We start from the raw sequence: 16,674 nt of genomic DNA, 5'->3' as shown, positions 1-16,674 counted from the left end.
ATTGATAACAAATGTCTAAACATCTAGATAGGATTTTCTCAACACAGAATGCCTTGACATTGTAGTTAGGGGAGGCAGTGTTGCATAGTGGTTAAGGAGCAGGTCTTATAACCGAAAGGTTGCCGGTTCAATCCCTGCTGGGATGCTGCTGTACCCTTGGGTAAGGTATTTAACCCACACTTGCCTCAGTAAATATCCAGCTGTATAAATGGATAACATTGTAAAGAACTGTTACCTATGTAAGTTGCTTTGGATAAAAGCCACGTGAATAAATGTAAATTTACACACTGTCATTTAAACTTTTTGAGTCCTCACTTGATTGATAAAGCTCTGGCATGTATATGGCCCACAGTGTCTTTCATGTACAAAGAGGAGAGAGGCTATTCTCAAACCCCAGAGTAGGTGCCATTGTAGAAGAATGGCTTGTTCGAGACACAGTGGCCAACGACCTCAGGGGTCCACCGCTGCACCTCTGGCTTCCTGTCCTTCCCTGGCCGTACGATAACTGTGCTCCGGGAGGCGAGAGATGGGTCCTCATCGAAGAAGTTGAAGGGGCGGAGGAAGAAGCCCACTGCATTACCAGGCGTGGCCGTGTTGGGGATGTCCTCTGAGTGTGGGACATGTAGGAAGCCGACCGTCACCCAGGCAACCAGATCCTGCAGGGAGACGCAGTGTCAATTTGGCTGAATCTAATCATTTATTAATTCGTTATTTTTAATTTATCTGCAGTGTTTTTCAATTTTCAGGTGGTATTGTAAGGCATAGGCATTTGACTGACAAGGACACTGTCATGAGGTAAGATCTATCAAAACTCCGTGACACTCAGTGTACAAGATGAGGGTATGCAGGCCAGATAAGTCAACATGGATGAACCTTTACACTTGGCCTGAGTAATGAGTAGTGAGCAGACAAACCACTGTTAACATCTGTTTTCTTCTTTTCTCACTATGATTGCTATTATTATTATTCCCATCACGAGAAAACTTTTCCTCAAAGATTTTTTTAAATTATTTCACTCTGTAATTTCTTCATGAACGTGAATTGGAAGCTGTATAAGACAAAAAAGAACTGATTCTAAAGAATATTCTTAATACACCCTTTTCAGATTACTTCATAATGGAGACTTTTCCCTAAATTTTGCCATATACGTATGATTAGATTCAACACAAAATACAGGAATCCTTTATGAATTTCCATGGGAAGATTTTAGTTTTGTTAAAAAAAAATAAATAAATGAACACTGGAGCACAAGCGATTTTGCTTTTTTGCAGATAAGGATTGGATGATCCTGTGATGCAGCGATACCTAGTTGGTGAGACCAATGAACATGAGGCCTAATAGCTGTGCTAATAAACAGCTCTGCTGACCTGGTTGACAATGTTCTCATTGTTACGGATGTAGTCCTCAAAGGAAACCACAGGTTCCCAGGGGTCGTTCTGGGTGTAGATACTGCTGCTGGTTGCCTCGGAGTCTCTATGTCGTGTCACTGCTAATTGATACCTGTACAAGGTGAAGAAGAGTGTTGGTTAGAAGGACATTGCATATTATATACAGCCATTAGCCATGAGGACAAGACATAAATGGGCAGTAGTGTCTGGTTTATGAGTTGACTGAATCCAGAATCAAGCCAGTGGATCCAAATTAATATTTATTGTCTTTTTGCGGAAAAAAAGTTTTTACTGCAGTTAAGGTTTTTACTTCTCTTACAGCGGATCTCCAACCCTGAGGCTGAGAAATATTTTTTCATAACTGATCACTGATAGATCCTGACAATCTTGGCCAGTAAAGAAGGTTCCGCTTTTACTTCAGGGCTGAATAACCAGAAAAATCAGAGTTGTGGTGTAACAAGTTGTGAGTGTCCCTTGGCTGAGTTGTGAGTGTTTATAAAGAGGTGTCTAAGAGGGCCCTTGAATGACAAATGGGATAAGGACTCCAACAGCCGAAGGGCGTGAGTTCACCCTCGCAGCCGCACCTGGACCATGTGATGCCGTTCTCCTCTCTCCAGCCGCGGGGCAGCACGCTGTGGCCGTGGGAGTTGTACTGGATGCGGTAACCCCTCGCGTGGCCCCACTTGTTATTTTTGTTGGGGTTGTAGAAGTGCAGGTAGCGGGGGAACTTCTTGCCGAAGCGGAAGGCGGCGTTCCGCTCCTTTTCGCGTTGCGTGCGGACAAGGCGGGACTGTTTAATTTTGTGCTCTGGGCTCCACGGGTTGGTGAGCTCCTCGTAATTCAGGTCCATGGTCTCGAAGCTGTTCTCTCGCCCTGAGCACAGAGGTTTGTAATTAAGAATCTGAAAGGGTACTATGCATAGGACAGGGGAAATAGCTAGGCTAAAGGTAAGATCTACACCTGTATCGGATGAGCTTTGTCTCTGCCTCAAATGTTTGGTACCACTCAAGTGAAGGGTACAATTGCATATTGCACAATTGCATTTTTTTAATCATCAGTGAAGTAAATACATATAGTGCAAGCAGACTGTAGTATAGCAATCTGTAAAGTCTATATAGCATATAGTAATGTAGTGTATAGTGCTATACTTTAATCTGTATTCATCAAAATAAACTCATTCAGGAGAGACTCTGACTTCTTGCAAAGAGCACACGGCAACAATGCACCAAGCAGCAGACTCAACACGGTATTTAAGTCATATCATCAGAGGCCCAGCGAAGGCCAGAAACAACTCAACATTTGCATTCAGCCAGGGAACTTACCAGCTAAGTCCAAGTCCACTTTGTAGTGGATGAGGTGTGTGTGGAGGTTCCCTAAGACATAGTTGTAGACTTTGGTCCCGTAATGGAGCCCCTGAGGTGTGAAGAAGGTGGCATGGATGTAGCCCGTGGCACTGACCCGTGACTCCATAACCCCGTTCTGGTAGAAAACGAAATCCCAGATGTAGTCATAGTTGTACACCGTTGATGTTGTCCGGATCACCAGGACATGATTCTCTAAGCCTCCGTAGAAGTTGTAGCCTCCGTTGAAGTCGCTGTTGAAGTGTCTTCTGAGAGGCATCGCTGTTGTCATCTCAAAGATGCACAAGGCATTCCTATAGCGCACAGGCTTGTCAGTGTCGTAGTAGTGGTACACGTCCAAGAATGTGGCGATTTCGGGACAGTCAATACCCGGGGCCAGCTCATAGTCAGATGTGCCCATGGCCCAGCCAGCGTCGATGTATTTGGTTTGCATAGCGGCGGGGGTGTCTCCAGAGTAGAAAGCAATGGCCTCCTGCAGACTGATCTCATAGGCCACCCTGTCCCCGTTGAAGCGGACGTCAAAGACCTGAAGCCCAGCGGATGAGCGCACACGGAAAGCAAAGGACCAGCCAGCGTACTCCACGAAGTTACCCTCCACATGGTAGCGTGGCCCCTGAGGCTCAACCAGTTTGGGTCCATGTATATCTGTGCGTGTGTTTCCATGGCCACGGGGAATGTAGGTGGAGTACAGGTCCTGGTCATCGTGCTCTGGCAACTTCGACTTATTTATCTCTCCCTTGTCGTAACGCTCCACCAGCTCCTCCACACTATCAAAGTATTGCCCGTTGTACCAGACCTTCTCCACGCTCCACTGCTCTGGGTCCAGGTTTTGGTGATTAACAAGGACCTCAAACCCCACTGGGTGGATGAAGTACCCCTCCACAAACTTCTGCAGCATGATCCAGGTCCTCCGCTCACCCGAAGCTAGCCCACGGGGTGCTATGTCAGAGAAAGTCAGGCAGCGGTTGCTGCAGTTATACATGGAGAAGCCTGTGCTCTCCAGCAGGAGCTTGTGGGCCTTCTGAGTGATCTTCTCCAGAAGGGCGGCAATGTGCTCGTACTCGCCCCATGACATGGGCCGTGACTCAAACTTGATTGCCTGGTTATCCTTAAAGGTCTTGAGCTGGTAGCTGTTAGGTGAGGGCAGGGGCCCCACAATATACTCGGTGATGTTGGGCTGGGGCTGATTGCCGAACTGCACCACCACCCGGGCATGGCGCATAGGCTTAGCCTGGCCTCGGTCCAGCGCCCTCAGGGCTTCATGTTTGCGGGGCAGGTGCAGCTCCATCAGGATGATGCTGTTTTTCTTCAGCTCTGTGGTCCGGGTGGCGGTGAGCCCTAACTCCTTACGAGACATTAGGAAATCCCGCACAGCATTCATCTCGCGGGGAGTGAGATCGGCGAACATGGACGCCCCGTGGATCGCATGCTCCCGTCCTCTGGAGACGGCAGCTGCCATGCCCAATGTGGACAAGAGCAGGAGATAGTGGCACCACATGGCTACACCTAGAGACACAAATAGAGAGAAATAACTGCAAGGGAATGCCTGCCTGCATGGATCATGTATACGCGTATTAATACTTCCTTACAGATACAACAAATTCATCACATTTAATTTTTTCATGTTCTACAAATGCATGTTTCATTTCCCTGACTCTCCCACTAACCCCATTTTCTGCTGCAAATGAAAATAACTCACCTTGTTGCACCATTCAAAATTCTGGTAAATGGTCTGTTAAATGTTTAGCTGTGCACTGATGCACTTGACATCATGCACATCTGTGTTTTTATGTGGTACAGTTCATAAGATGTAAGGTTATTACAACCACATCATACTGTAACTAGCCCGTTCGCCAAGTAATCATTATTTATTGTTAAATAATATAATATTCTGCTTAATAAACAATGTTATGAAAACACCAATGTTCTCCCTACCCTCCAGATTCCTCTTGTTCCAAGTTCTCTTTTCTGGGAAAATCACAGCAGTTGTTTCCCTTCTAATCCCCACTTGTAGGAAAGTAAAGATCAGATCTTCTAGCGCTCCTTTTAACAGCCTTCTTCTAGACAGGAGGATTGGGAAACCATAGATCATAAAAGTGATGAAATCCCAGGACACTATAAATCATTAATCCAACGTTTGTCTCATTCCTGTAAAAAAAACTTCGTTCCTAGAACTTGTGTAACTATCTGTCAAGTCACAGCGGCATGGAAGATATTTACCCCCAAGGAAAGAGTTAAACTGTGAATTTTAAGTTCTAACAAAACTGCTATTGAAAATATGTCAGAAGCGATTTTAATGATGCATGATTTCTTGAATCAATATGAATGATGTGCTAAAATGTGCTGACAATGTAGTAAATCATCAACATAATGAGCTTCACGCTCATGTGTGAAAAGACTGCAAATTGCAGCCCGTGTAGCTTTGGTTCCTGTCCTCTACGGCAAACTAGGAAGTGTACATCCTGTTCATTTTCAATTGGACGGCAATAATATCTTGGAAAATACCCACAGTAAGACTCATTATGTTGTTATTAATCCTTACATAGATTCTCCTGTGTTACACCAGAAAACACCGTCAGCCACACAGAAGTAAACGGATATCAATTTATTGAACACAGGTAAAACAAGAAAACATACAAAATTAAACCCTTACTGTATGCTACAGTCCTTACTGCGCAGAAAGACCGAAGAATTAATGCATTCACCTTAGAAGCTGAACCCTTGGAGAGCATTCAGGCCATGCTAGCATGGTGGCAGGAATTTGCCGTCTCTTTTGTCCACTCGTCCTCATGAAAGGTGTGATGGGACCGATCAAGTGATCACTAATTCATTGGTCGAGTCAGCATGGGATTATTTTCTCACTGTGCAGCAACGCACCAAATAATTTCAAGCATGATTCAATAATGTCAGCATCACTGCATACACCCCTGACTGAGGTGTCGGCTTGTCCAAAGTTGTGCGTTGTATAACGGGAAAGCATGGAGTCCTTTCTATAGCTTGCAATATTATTTACTTCATTTTTCTCGAATGAGACAATGTAAAGGGTTCACTACATATTAACACAATTGGAAGTATCGGGTAGCTAACTACCTAATGCGATGCAACCGTCTCGCACCTTTTATGAGGCAGAAAAATATTGCAGGTAGTTAGCTGCAGTTAGTAATATTAAAAAGAAAAAAGGCTATGTATACCAACAGTAAATATTTATCTGCATAGACCCTTGGTAATGAACGCGTGATTGGCTGACTGGTGAAAAAGAAAATAAAAAAATAGAGTTGTGAATTTGCATGTGTAAAATCATGTTAAACGTTGGTCTGCTCATCTCTTTGTTATTGATTTGGATAGCAATGGTAACCAGTTACCAACGACTTACCAACTCTCAAAGGGGCATTTTAGAATCCTTTCGGAGCATCTGTCTGCTTGCAGCTTTAAGATGAAGTCCAGGGAGCAATTTTAAAACACCGATGAAAAAATTTTACTTTCAGTTTGAGGGCTATAGTTTTCTGGGTTCCTGCATTATGTAAGCGCGATATCCTCCAGGGTGATGCGACAGCCTTTCTCCTTGTGTTTAAGAGCAGCGTAGGACGGAGAAACTAAATGGAATCTCACATTCGTTAGTCATTTCGCACCCGAACAAGTGAGAAAGTCTGTTTGGTGTGCTTTATTAAATCTTACGAAATCAATACACGGGTTAAAGTTTAGACTTAAGTTGTCCCTTATATAGTGTTCCATTCTACAGATTGTTGGAGAATTTCTACTGTCGTTTTGTTTCTTCTCGGTATAGGGTGGTTAAGGAGTAGGACTCATACCCGAAAGGTTGCCGGTTCGATTCCCCACTGGGGCACTGCCGCTGTACCTTTGGGCAAGGTAGACTTAACCCACAATTGCCTCTTCTAAATACATGTAATGTAATGTAATGTGGGGTAATGCTATAGTCAAAGAATGACAAAGTCCAGGGGTGGTAAATACGAAGATTGGAGAGCCCTCTCTGTAATTACTCGCAAGAAAATTGGTGAAGGTACTCCCAAGGCATATTGATTGCAGTCAGAAACAAAAGATTGTTACCACAGATTGTTTTTTTAATAATGCCATTTTTAGGTGTTATGCAGATTAACACATTTTAATTATTTTTATTTATTCATTTATTTATTGAAATGGCGTATCCTACTGCTTCATTTATTTCAAAGCGGTAAACTGTTTCCATGACACAAACCACTTGTTTACCATTTTCAAAATAGTTTGCTGCTAATATGGTCTAAAAATTTTAAACCAAAATCTAAGTCTGAAAGACTGGAGAGCCAACAGCATGTTTTTGTCCTTGTAATATTAAGTCGCCATGAATCTCTGAATATGCAACTGAATAATGTTTCTTACCATATCTCAGAAACGTTACCAATATTCCGAGTGAGGTACGCAGGAGACATTCACATACTGTTTACAATTAACATTCCAAACACAACTGTCCCTTGATCTGACACTGACATGCAATAAAAAAGAAAAAAAGTAAAATCAGTGAATCAGTGCTTGATGGGAAATTTGTTACCGCATTCAGTCCTGTTTCCATTATTTCCATCAGGTTATCAGTGCAGTTGCTGGTGGATGTTTTGGGGATTTTGTGAATTTCCTGATGTTTTGGGGATTTTTCTGAGTATTAGTCTCAAATTACCAGAAGGGGACACAAAACACCCAACATAAAGGGTGCGTAACTGGCTCAGAGTTTCTCCCTGGCCACTGACAGGCAGGGGTGTGGTAGCAGCTGTGTTTGTGTCGCACAGGCCCGGGTCGAGGGTTCAAGCTGAGAGTGTTTATCAGGTTGAATGCCCCGGCTCCCTGTGCTGTTGACATCCCTTATTAAATAAACGCCCTGCAAATCTACCCCTGAAAGCAGCTCTTTATAGGATTAGTCCAGCATAAACACCTTGCTGTTACCAAGCCCAATGCCTACCCCCCCAGTCCAGTGGCCTGGGAAATGTCCCATGGAGTGCTCCTTTGACACAAAGCTAGGCAGCTACAGTCACATGGTGAGGGCGAATGGACACCTCTTCAGCTGTTCCCTGGGGACTGCTCCTCCAATGGCCAGCACCTCAGATGGCACAATGAGCCCCTCGGATACCCCCAGCCACTTAAAACCTTGCCCGGCGGAGCTGCCACCCCATAAACAAGCAGATTGGCTTTCTGAGGAATCTCTCATCAGCTGGGATGGCAAGAACAGGTAGAGGGGTTCCCAGAGCAGCAATGAAAACTCAGGTAACCAACACCCGTCATACAATTTTGATGCAATTTTTGAACTAAGGAACTCGACTGAAATTTGATCCTTGATCTAATCAAAACTAAGGAGCTTTTTAACATTTTGGCAAGCAAAACAGAAGATATAAAGCATTATTTCCATGTTTTTAATTATTGATTGAATTTGGGGTGGGTTTAGATTTTGTACTGTGTACTACTAACACCCTTCTGAGTAGAAATCAATATTGGAATTACATTAGCACTTAGCTTGATTTGGTGTGTATTGTATGACCATTATATTGCGTGCATATCTCATGGATTTATGATCATATCCATTTGTAAACTTGCCAACGCTTTGGGTGGCAAAGAGCTGTTTATTGACAGAATGAAGCCTTGGTTAGTTTTATTTTTTGCTTCCATTTACGGTACTGAATATCCAGGTGAGTTCTCCTGGTTTGTTTAATGAGATATTTCTCCCCCCTTCACTGGAAAATATGACTTCAAATTCATACTGTTTTACTTAAAACTATACTAGTGTGCTACATCTATATTTAGCGGAAACCCCTCGACTTGCAATATCACTGTAATCCACTGTGGTTTGGGTCTTAATCATGTAACTGATGTCTTTGACTTAGAGGTCAAAGCCACGGCAAAGCTGTCACTTTCAACCCCTTAAAAACTCCTCAACCCTCTGCAAATCCATTACATACCTGTGGTGTGAGAGTGTCAGAACCTGTTGATTTCACGTAATGTTTTGAACATTTGTCCTCAGTCACAGACAGAAAGGCAACGGGGTATAAACACTGTTGCTCCATTAAGTACACCTGCCGTGGCTGAAACATATCTGCCTGGATATTGCCCTGATCATCGGTGTCCCTCCCTTCTTTGCTTCCTCTCTCAGGCCTATCCAGGGGAATCTCCATGGCGATCTAATAACACTATGAAGGCGCTGCTTTTGTCTGTGCTGGGGCTGCGTCTAGTGGCGGGAAACGGGTGAGGACTGTCTGGAGCGGATCACGGAAAAGCTGTGCGAATGAGGCAATGCAGAAAATGTGATTGGAGAGTTGCCGAAGGGTCGCGTAGGAAAGAGAGAGAGAGACGCTGAAACAAGAGGCGAGGGCAGGAGAGAGGACGGATTTACTGACCAATAAGCAACATGTCCAGAAGACATTTGAGATAATGTTAGGGAGGACTCCCTACTGTGCAAACTTTTCAGCTAACTTGCTTTGCTGGTGCGACAGCTAAGTAAGTTGATAGACTGAAATTTCGTGCTCTCAGCGCTAATGGAACATTGAGTTGTTGTGACAGTTGCCTAATGCCAGATGCCATACAGTTAGAGTTATGGTAGAGCAGAGTGCTGAAACAGCAGGATGTGGTCATGAAAAAAGGTGAATGTACACACACAATGAGAATATCTAAATAGCAGTTGAAATGTTCTGAAAGTAGCGATACGAGTCAGAAACAAAAGAGAAACAGACTCATATTAAGTGCTTAAGTAAGCTCGCTTGCATGCAGAGTTTGTTTTCAAGTATATCAGTGGTCAGGCAGGTCAGCTTGTGCAATTTCTTTCCCCTCTGTTTTCAGTGTAATTTGCAACCTTATCCTATCTTTTTATGTCTGAGGACTACTGTAAAAAGGGCTTTATGTAGGGCTACTTAGCACAGGACCAGACATGTTTTTCAGATTTCCCCCATGTTTCCCCTCCTCTGCTGCCTTCAAACGAACTGATGTTTAAATTAAATGCCCTTGTTCTCTGTATTTCAGGCACTGGTGTGAGCACATAGTAGAGGAGCGAGTAGAGAGGATAGTCTCTCCCCGCCTGCAGCGAGAAGTGGGCTGCTCCGGTGTGTACCAGTTCAATCTGGAGGGCTGGAAGCTGGATGTGGACAGAATGCGCCATGTGCATGGGGGTGACGATGGCATCGCACAATATTACAGGCAACAGGGGCTCAACGCATCCTGCTACTTATACAAGTGAGACAATCAAAAGATTCCCACAATGATCTAATCTGTCTGTTCCATTAATGAAGAGAGTCCAGACTATCAGGTCAAAGTCAGATCCTGCAAGTCATTTGAACACATGTCTTTACAGATGTACTGTAATAATACTGCCTCTCTCACATGTGAAAACCATGCTCCTGGGTCAACTAAGTTCAAACATTTAAAGGTACCCAATAAAAAACAATAGCTCATAGCAAGTTATTAATTAAGCTTCAGATTAAAAACAACCTGAAGGTGAAATTGAAGGGTAAAAGCTGCACCTCGCATGTGCTTGCAGTTTCTCTTATCAACCTCACAGTCTTAACCCCAGGTGAACACTTCAGTAGCTCCAATATGTATGGAATTCCAATAGCTTTTCTTCAGACATGCTCAGCCCATAAAGTTTGCTTCTCTTTGTTAAAATAGCAATTGTACATTTTCTAACAAACATACCAGACATGTTTTTCCTCAGGTAAACCATCTATATGTACATAATGGAAGATGCATGAACTTATTTTTTTCATTTGAATACTACTGCCACCCCTAGTACTACTACTAATAAAAGTAATAACAGCCCTTTTTTGGGAACAAACCATGTGTGATTAATGTTGTGTGTGTGACCTTTCTGATGTGATGTGCGTCATGCTGTGTGTATTCGTTTTTTTTTTGTGTGCAATGATGCTTCGTGTTGTTTTGCTTGTCTCCAGACCAGCAGAGATGGACAGCCAGCTGGTGAACAGATCAGTGCGTGTATGTTGTGAGGGCTGGGGTGGTCCCCGCTGCACACAGGGTAAAGAAATGGAAGAAGATCTTTCCCCTTCTCTTTGCTGTGTTAGCTAGGATTAAAGAAAAGAAAAAACACTGTTTCCATTTCTGATAATCTGTTTTTTGAGCAATCTTGGAAGGTTTTAAGAGATGTGCGTATTACTGTTGATTGATTGGTTGATTATTGTTTTTTGCCTTATGCATATTTTTTTAATATTGGTTGATCAAATCTAGTAATGTTACATAAATGTCTTTGATTTCTGTTGTTGTAATCAATTATGTGTTCTGTAACCAGAACCCTGCAGCTTTACCGTTACAAATCATTCCGTGCAGATGTGAAAGTGCAGCTTGTGTGCGTTTGTTTGGGAGGTTTTTGGCAGTAGGTTTATTATGGAATTCCCTTTAATTTTCGCTGGAACGTTCTGACGTGTCTGTGGTCAGTTTTAATGTGCCTGCTTCGTCCGTGTGTGTCTTTCTGTGCTGGGTGGTGCGCCTGCTCTCTGTGTGGGGCTGCTGCAGGGGTAGGTGTGAGGGGACACTGCTACTCCACGTGGAGCTGCGAGGAGTTCCCGGGGGTGCACAACTCCTCCCTGATGCCCCTGGAGCAGTGCTGCGGCAGTATGTGGGGCCTCAGCTGGAGGAACGCGTCAGACCTCACCTGCCTGTCCTGCACTTACACCCTGCTGCCCGGTCAGTGCACCACGTCGCCGCCCTGCCTGTGGCGCACTGTCATAGCATGGCACAATGCTATGTGCCGCAGTGTGGGTTACCAAAATGGGGTTTTGAGGAATGTACTGGCTTCTTCTTAAACATTAGAATCTTTGTTAAGAAAACAAGCTTTAAATGTGTGTTGAAATCAAGCAGGAGTTTTAGATTTTTAGTTTTCCTTATCACTTATCAGTTATGGATATTTGCCCAAGGCAGTACTCCTTGTTCCTGGCTTCACTCCTTGATCCCATGTGCTAACATCTATGCCCCTTGATTTGGCAGAACAGCTACATATTACATGTACTTTCACGCCAACACGTGTACCTCAGCCAAGCAAGTAGATGCGTTCATGTGACTTCGCTAACTTGTAGAAAGGCACTACTCAACTTTTGATCAATCTATCTATTCGGTTCTCTCTTTGCTCTGCATTTTAATTTCTGCAGAATGGGATTTGCAATTCATCTTCCTGTATATTATGATTTATGTTTCGTCCTCATTCGCACTTGTATTACATGGCCGTTTGGGTGCAACAATTTGTGAGAAATGATAAGGGTGATAAGTGATGACAGAGCCAGGGATTTTAAACTTAAAGGACTACTTTCAATTCATTAGAATTTCAAAACTTGCAAATTGCTGCGCTGTGGAGTTTGGGTCAACAAGCAACATCTGTTTAGTTAAAGTGTGTGCATCTATTTTGAATCCTTTGATTTCTGAGGTTTCTCTTTTAAATATAATTTTAACCATTCAAAAATAAGATTTCACTCATTATAAAATTCTACTTGCTCATGAAGGAGCTTCCTTCTCAGAGATGTTCTTGTCCGATGTATAGCTGTATTCCATTTAAATTTACATACGTGCATGGTTTTATCACTGGTTTATTGCTTTGTTACATTACATTCCATGTGTTTTTGTTGTTTTGGGAACAAATTCCCTTTATGTGAAAATCTACTTTTTGTAAAGACTAGCACTCACAGGGAACCTCTCATCATAGTTTAAAAGAGCCAAGGGGACAGCATCAGGAGAGCCTAGCTTGTTTTAGTGAGTCTGATTCAGTGTGAAAGGCAGAGCAGAATTCAAAAGAAAACCAATGGGAAGGCTCCCGTGATAGGTGTCACAAGTGGACGGCTCTAAGTACAGGTATGAATGCACCCAGGACGGTTTGAGATCCGATTCGGAGGTGGTCTGGGCCGCATATGGCCACATTCTTGTAGCAGTGTGTATGCTAATGTGTCCTGGGTCACACTGAAGGGCCATGTACTCAACTGACGTCCTCTGCATAAAACGCTGAACTGGACACTCGTTAAGTGTCCCAGGTGCTTCAGTGCTTTCAGTGTTAAGGCAATTTGAACAGCAGGTTTCAAAGACAAAAGTTCGCTGATTCCCAGACATAGCTACACAGGTCGAAATAATAGTCTGCTTTTTGCGATGCAGTGACGCTGAACAGGACGCTGGTTTCACGGCACTTATTTCTTCTAATACATTATTCCATATCAAGTGCACTTCCTTTAAATTTAGAAAAGTAATTGATAAACACGCTCACAATACTAGCATGCTATCTAGCTAGCTAGCAACCACTGATACTAAAGTACACGATGAAACATTTTCATTGCAGTGAATGACGTAAGTATGTTTGGAACTAAATAACTTGCTTGGCCTATTTAGATCACCTATACTGGCAAGGTGCCAGCCAAATATGGTTAAGTCAAAAACATTTTAATTTAGCATTTCTGCTTTTTTCCAAAGGCAAACGGAATTTGAGTCGCTGCATCTGAAAATTTCTAAAAGCCCATAGAGATATATTACGAGTGCGTCAAACATCTTGGGCGATTTGATTTGCCTGGAACATGTCAAGGAATAGACCCAGTATGTATTGTTTTGATTTCTTCTTCTTCTTTTAATGTCCAGCGGACTAGGCACGGGAAATGATGTACGTGTTTGTTTGCATATAGAGCGGGGAAGTGATCAGACGCAGTCACCCAAGACGTATGTTAGTGCCAAGTGTGAACAGGGCTTATGTGTGAATGATAATAAAGAGTCAATAAAGTCCTACAGAGGCTGACACATTGACAAAGTTATTCATCATCTGGGGAAATTAGAAGATCATAAATTCTCTTGGCCTTCACTGCTTCAACGAAGTCCACATGTCTAAAGCCAGAAGTTTACGGCAGGGTATTTTCAATGTATTATGCTGTGGACTTTGTTATTACTTTGTCTGCAGTGTGTATCTTGTGCAGGTCTCTCATGGAGAGGGTAACTTATCTGACCTTAGTTTTTAAAGTACAGCCGCTTTATTTGTTCTGTTAGTGCAATCTTCTCAAATTTTGTCTGCTCCGCACCCTTGCCCCCATTTTTCCATCTAGTAGGCATGATTCCTAAATGCCAAATGTGTTTGTGAGATATCCTTTTTTTATCAACATTGGCAACCCCCATATAGTTTACTCATGAGATGGTAGGATATCAGAAACTGTCAAGACTGTCTTGATAATGGGAATAAACCAAAACACCAAATAACTATGCTGGTGTCAGTTGTTTTAAACTACCTTGGAGGTTAATGAAAAATGCAACAAAAAGCAAAGAAAGAAGTAGTATTAATGATGTTATGGCATTTTTTTATTATTGTCATGTTCCAAGGGATTTTCCAGACCTATTAGGCTGCCTAAACAACTGGAACTGGTCATAACAGCTGAAGTTGTGTCTCTGCAGACTCCCAGTTTACCCCTCTTCGACGGCGTGGGGTTCTGGGGACCCTTCGAGACCCACAGGGCTCCGCGACCTGCCTGGCATGGGGCGGGGCGCACTACCGCACCTTCGACCGAAAGCACTTCCACTTCCAGGGCAGCTGCACCTACGTCATGGCCTCGGCCACGGATGGCACCTGGGCCGTGTACATCAGCACAGTGTGCGACAGCCAGGGACGCTGCAGCAAGGTGAGGCCCTCTGCTCAGAATCAGAGTCAGAACAGACTTTATTGTCATTGCACAATTACAACGAAATTGTGGGTGGTCTGCAACAACAGTGCACTGTGGAACATTTATTTAAACACAATACAAATAAGGCACACGACATTAGGTGTAGATACAATAAATACAATAAAATACTAATTTAAAAGTGGGGGGTGGGGGGTGAGGTGTCAGTGTTTGTTAGCAGTCTGTATGGCCCAGGGGAAGAAGCTGTTGTCTGGGTTTCATGTTTCTCAAGTGTGTGTTCTACAGAGGAAATCTCAGTGATGTTTTTTCAACTCTTGACACAGTGGTCGAACAACAAAGGTTAATTTTGATAGATTTGTAGCAACTGTATTGCCAATTCCCAAGAAGTTGAATGCAGGATATTAACATTATGTCAGTGTGGCAGAGCTGAAGTGAGTAGCTCGTGTGAGCCCTGCATAAAGTCTGTGGGGTAGCGGGTAGCAGGTAGCCGAGCGGTTACAGCAGTTACGCCACTCCCTGAGACCTAGTTATTTAGCATTGTTGCCGACAGGCTAGAGGCAATTTGCCTTGCCAATGCTGGCCAGAAGGGGTTGGCAGCAAGCAGTGAGAACCCAGGTTCAAAACTCGCTGACCCACACCCATTACATCAGCATTCTTTGGTGGTGATGAATGGTAGTGGGCCCTTTTGCAAAATGGTCCAAGTTGCAGAGTTTAGCTCTAAAATTCTACTAATATTTGTAGCTGATAGAGCTGATTGCACGGTGAAACAGTTGCATTTGTCTGTGTGTGTTGTGTCTACTGAATGAATATTGGCTATTGGCTAATGGGAATTGGAATATTGGCTAATGAAATGGCTATTATTATTTTTCAGGCTCTGAGACTGATGTTAGGACTGGACCTGGTTTCTGTCCTGAAGGGAAACTTGACACTCAATGGCCAGCTAATACCTCCAGGCCAGGCCGTCTTCCAAAATGGTACGGTCTGTAAAATTTTCTGTCTGTCAGGACAGACTGGTCTTAGATATATACCTAATGTCTTTTATTCGTATGTTATTATTGATCAACTAACTGATTGATCAGCGACTGACCTTTTTATCTTCATTTCATATGATTTCCCTGTCCTTCTTTGCAGGGGTCAGTGGGCACTGGCTGGGGGACTTTGTGTTTGTGGAAAGCGGGCTGGGCGTCAGGGTGAAGTTTGACATGGGCAACAGCGTCTACCTGACCGTCACCGCGGAGCACCTCGCTACCACGAGAGGGCTGTGTGGAGTCTACAACAACAACGCTGATGGTGAGGGAATCTGTGGTCCCCGGCCGTACAAGACACTATACCTAAGTTGGCTACTATCAGCTCAGACTCTAGAGTTTACCCTTTTTTATCTTTAAAACAAAGGAAGCCCACAACCAAATTACCTCAACTGTCTTATACAGTGAATTGCTACAGTAATTCCTGACAGCACTATAATTTCTGGAGCCAGCCAGCGGCAGCTTTAACAACACACATTATGTGGCCAGGTTTGAGATGGGACTGCTCTTTGCTTATAAACATCCCAAGCCAGTCCATACTGTTGGCCTCAGGTTTGCGTGTTCTGCCTAGCGGGTTTATTTTTCAATAGCCATGTCATCTACCCTAATGAGGTGTTACCCCTGTCTTCCCCTCATTTGCACAGACGATTTCACCACAGTGGGAGGGACCGTGTCCCAGTATGCTGCCAGCTTTGGGAACTCTTGGCGTGTGCCTGACCAGCAGACAGAGGTAAGGCAACGACACGGTCCATTTTCTCAGTCTGTGTTTGCCCCTTCTCCTGTCCTCTCAGCTCTCAGGCCCAGTGCATCGGAAGGGCCCTGCAGTAGCTGTCACAGATGTTCTGGGCAATCAGCTCTGCTCTCCCCCCTCGGTCTTCCGCAGGGGTGCAGCGACGCGGCGGAGCTGGGGCACAGCTGTGACGTCATCGGTGACTCGGAGAGACGCAGGGAGGCGGAGGAGGCGTGCCACAGGCTGCTGGCCAGCCCCTTCTCGCAGTGTCACCACAGGGTGAGGCAGGAGACTCTGACACGGACAGATGGAACTCTCTGTGCCTCTGACACTGAGGAATGTAACGCTGTGTGCCTCGGACACTGACTATGACATGGGCTAACAAACTCCCTACCTCAGCTTTAGCCCCTTTAGCCCTCTACCCATTGTGCCACTGATACTCTCGGGCAAAATGTTTTGAAAAGTCCCTGGAAACAGACGTGAGGCCTTACTAGAGCAATCCGGACTGTAATATACACATCCTAATTACAGATGTCACATCTGGACTGTTCATCGCCATTTCCC

At 44.0% G+C, this 16,674-nt stretch overlaps 2 protein-coding genes across 2 annotated transcripts in view; one reads left to right on the top strand and one right to left on the bottom strand.

The window, feature by feature from the left end:
* Positions 1–280: 280 nt before the first annotated feature.
* On the bottom strand, positions 281–4,247 carry aoc1 (amine oxidase copper containing 1). Its single transcript, XM_036522370.1, has 4 exons — positions 2,711–4,247; positions 1,973–2,261; positions 1,368–1,500; positions 281–656 (listed from the first exon to the last, which is right to left on the bottom strand). The coding sequence occupies exons 1-4, from the start codon at positions 4,245–4,247 to the stop codon at positions 387–389; spliced, it is 2,229 nt and encodes a 742-aa protein (XP_036378263.1). The 3' UTR covers positions 281–386.
* A 4,668-nt stretch (positions 4,248–8,915) lies between these two features.
* scospondin (subcommissural organ spondin) overlaps positions 8,916–16,674 on the top strand; it is a 66,576-nt gene continuing 58,817 nt past the window's right edge. Inside the window, exons 1-9 of the mRNA XM_036555007.1 lie at positions 8,916–8,968; positions 9,740–9,949; positions 10,663–10,745; positions 11,240–11,410; positions 14,132–14,355; positions 15,227–15,329; positions 15,487–15,645; positions 16,025–16,110; positions 16,264–16,389. Of these exons, the coding sequence (XP_036410900.1) occupies positions 8,916–8,968; positions 9,740–9,949; positions 10,663–10,745; positions 11,240–11,410; positions 14,132–14,355; positions 15,227–15,329; positions 15,487–15,645; positions 16,025–16,110; positions 16,264–16,389 (1,215 nt within the window). The remainder of the gene's footprint in view (positions 8,969–9,739; positions 9,950–10,662; positions 10,746–11,239; positions 11,411–14,131; positions 14,356–15,226; positions 15,330–15,486; positions 15,646–16,024; positions 16,111–16,263; positions 16,390–16,674) is intronic.

The sequence above is a fragment of the Megalops cyprinoides genome, chromosome 2 (assembly GCF_013368585.1).
Source record: "Megalops cyprinoides isolate fMegCyp1 chromosome 2, fMegCyp1.pri, whole genome shotgun sequence".
NCBI lineage: Eukaryota > Metazoa > Chordata > Actinopteri > Elopiformes > Megalopidae > Megalops > Megalops cyprinoides.
Note: the sequence above shows the minus strand (reverse complement) of the source record. Positions and strands in the feature narration are given on the sequence as shown.

Coding starts and splice junctions, on each gene's coding strand:
- aoc1 (XM_036522370.1), bottom strand. CDS start 4,247: ATGTGGTGCCACTATCTCCTGCTCTTGTCCACATTGGGCATGGCAGCT. Junction 1,501..1,972: donor AACGGCATCACATGGTCCAG/GTGCGGCTGCGA, acceptor CACCTTGTACAG/GTATCAATTAGCAGTGACAC. Junction 657..1,367: donor ATGAGAACATTGTCAACCAG/GTCAGCAGAGCT, acceptor GTCTCCCTGCAG/GATCTGGTTGCCTGGGTGAC.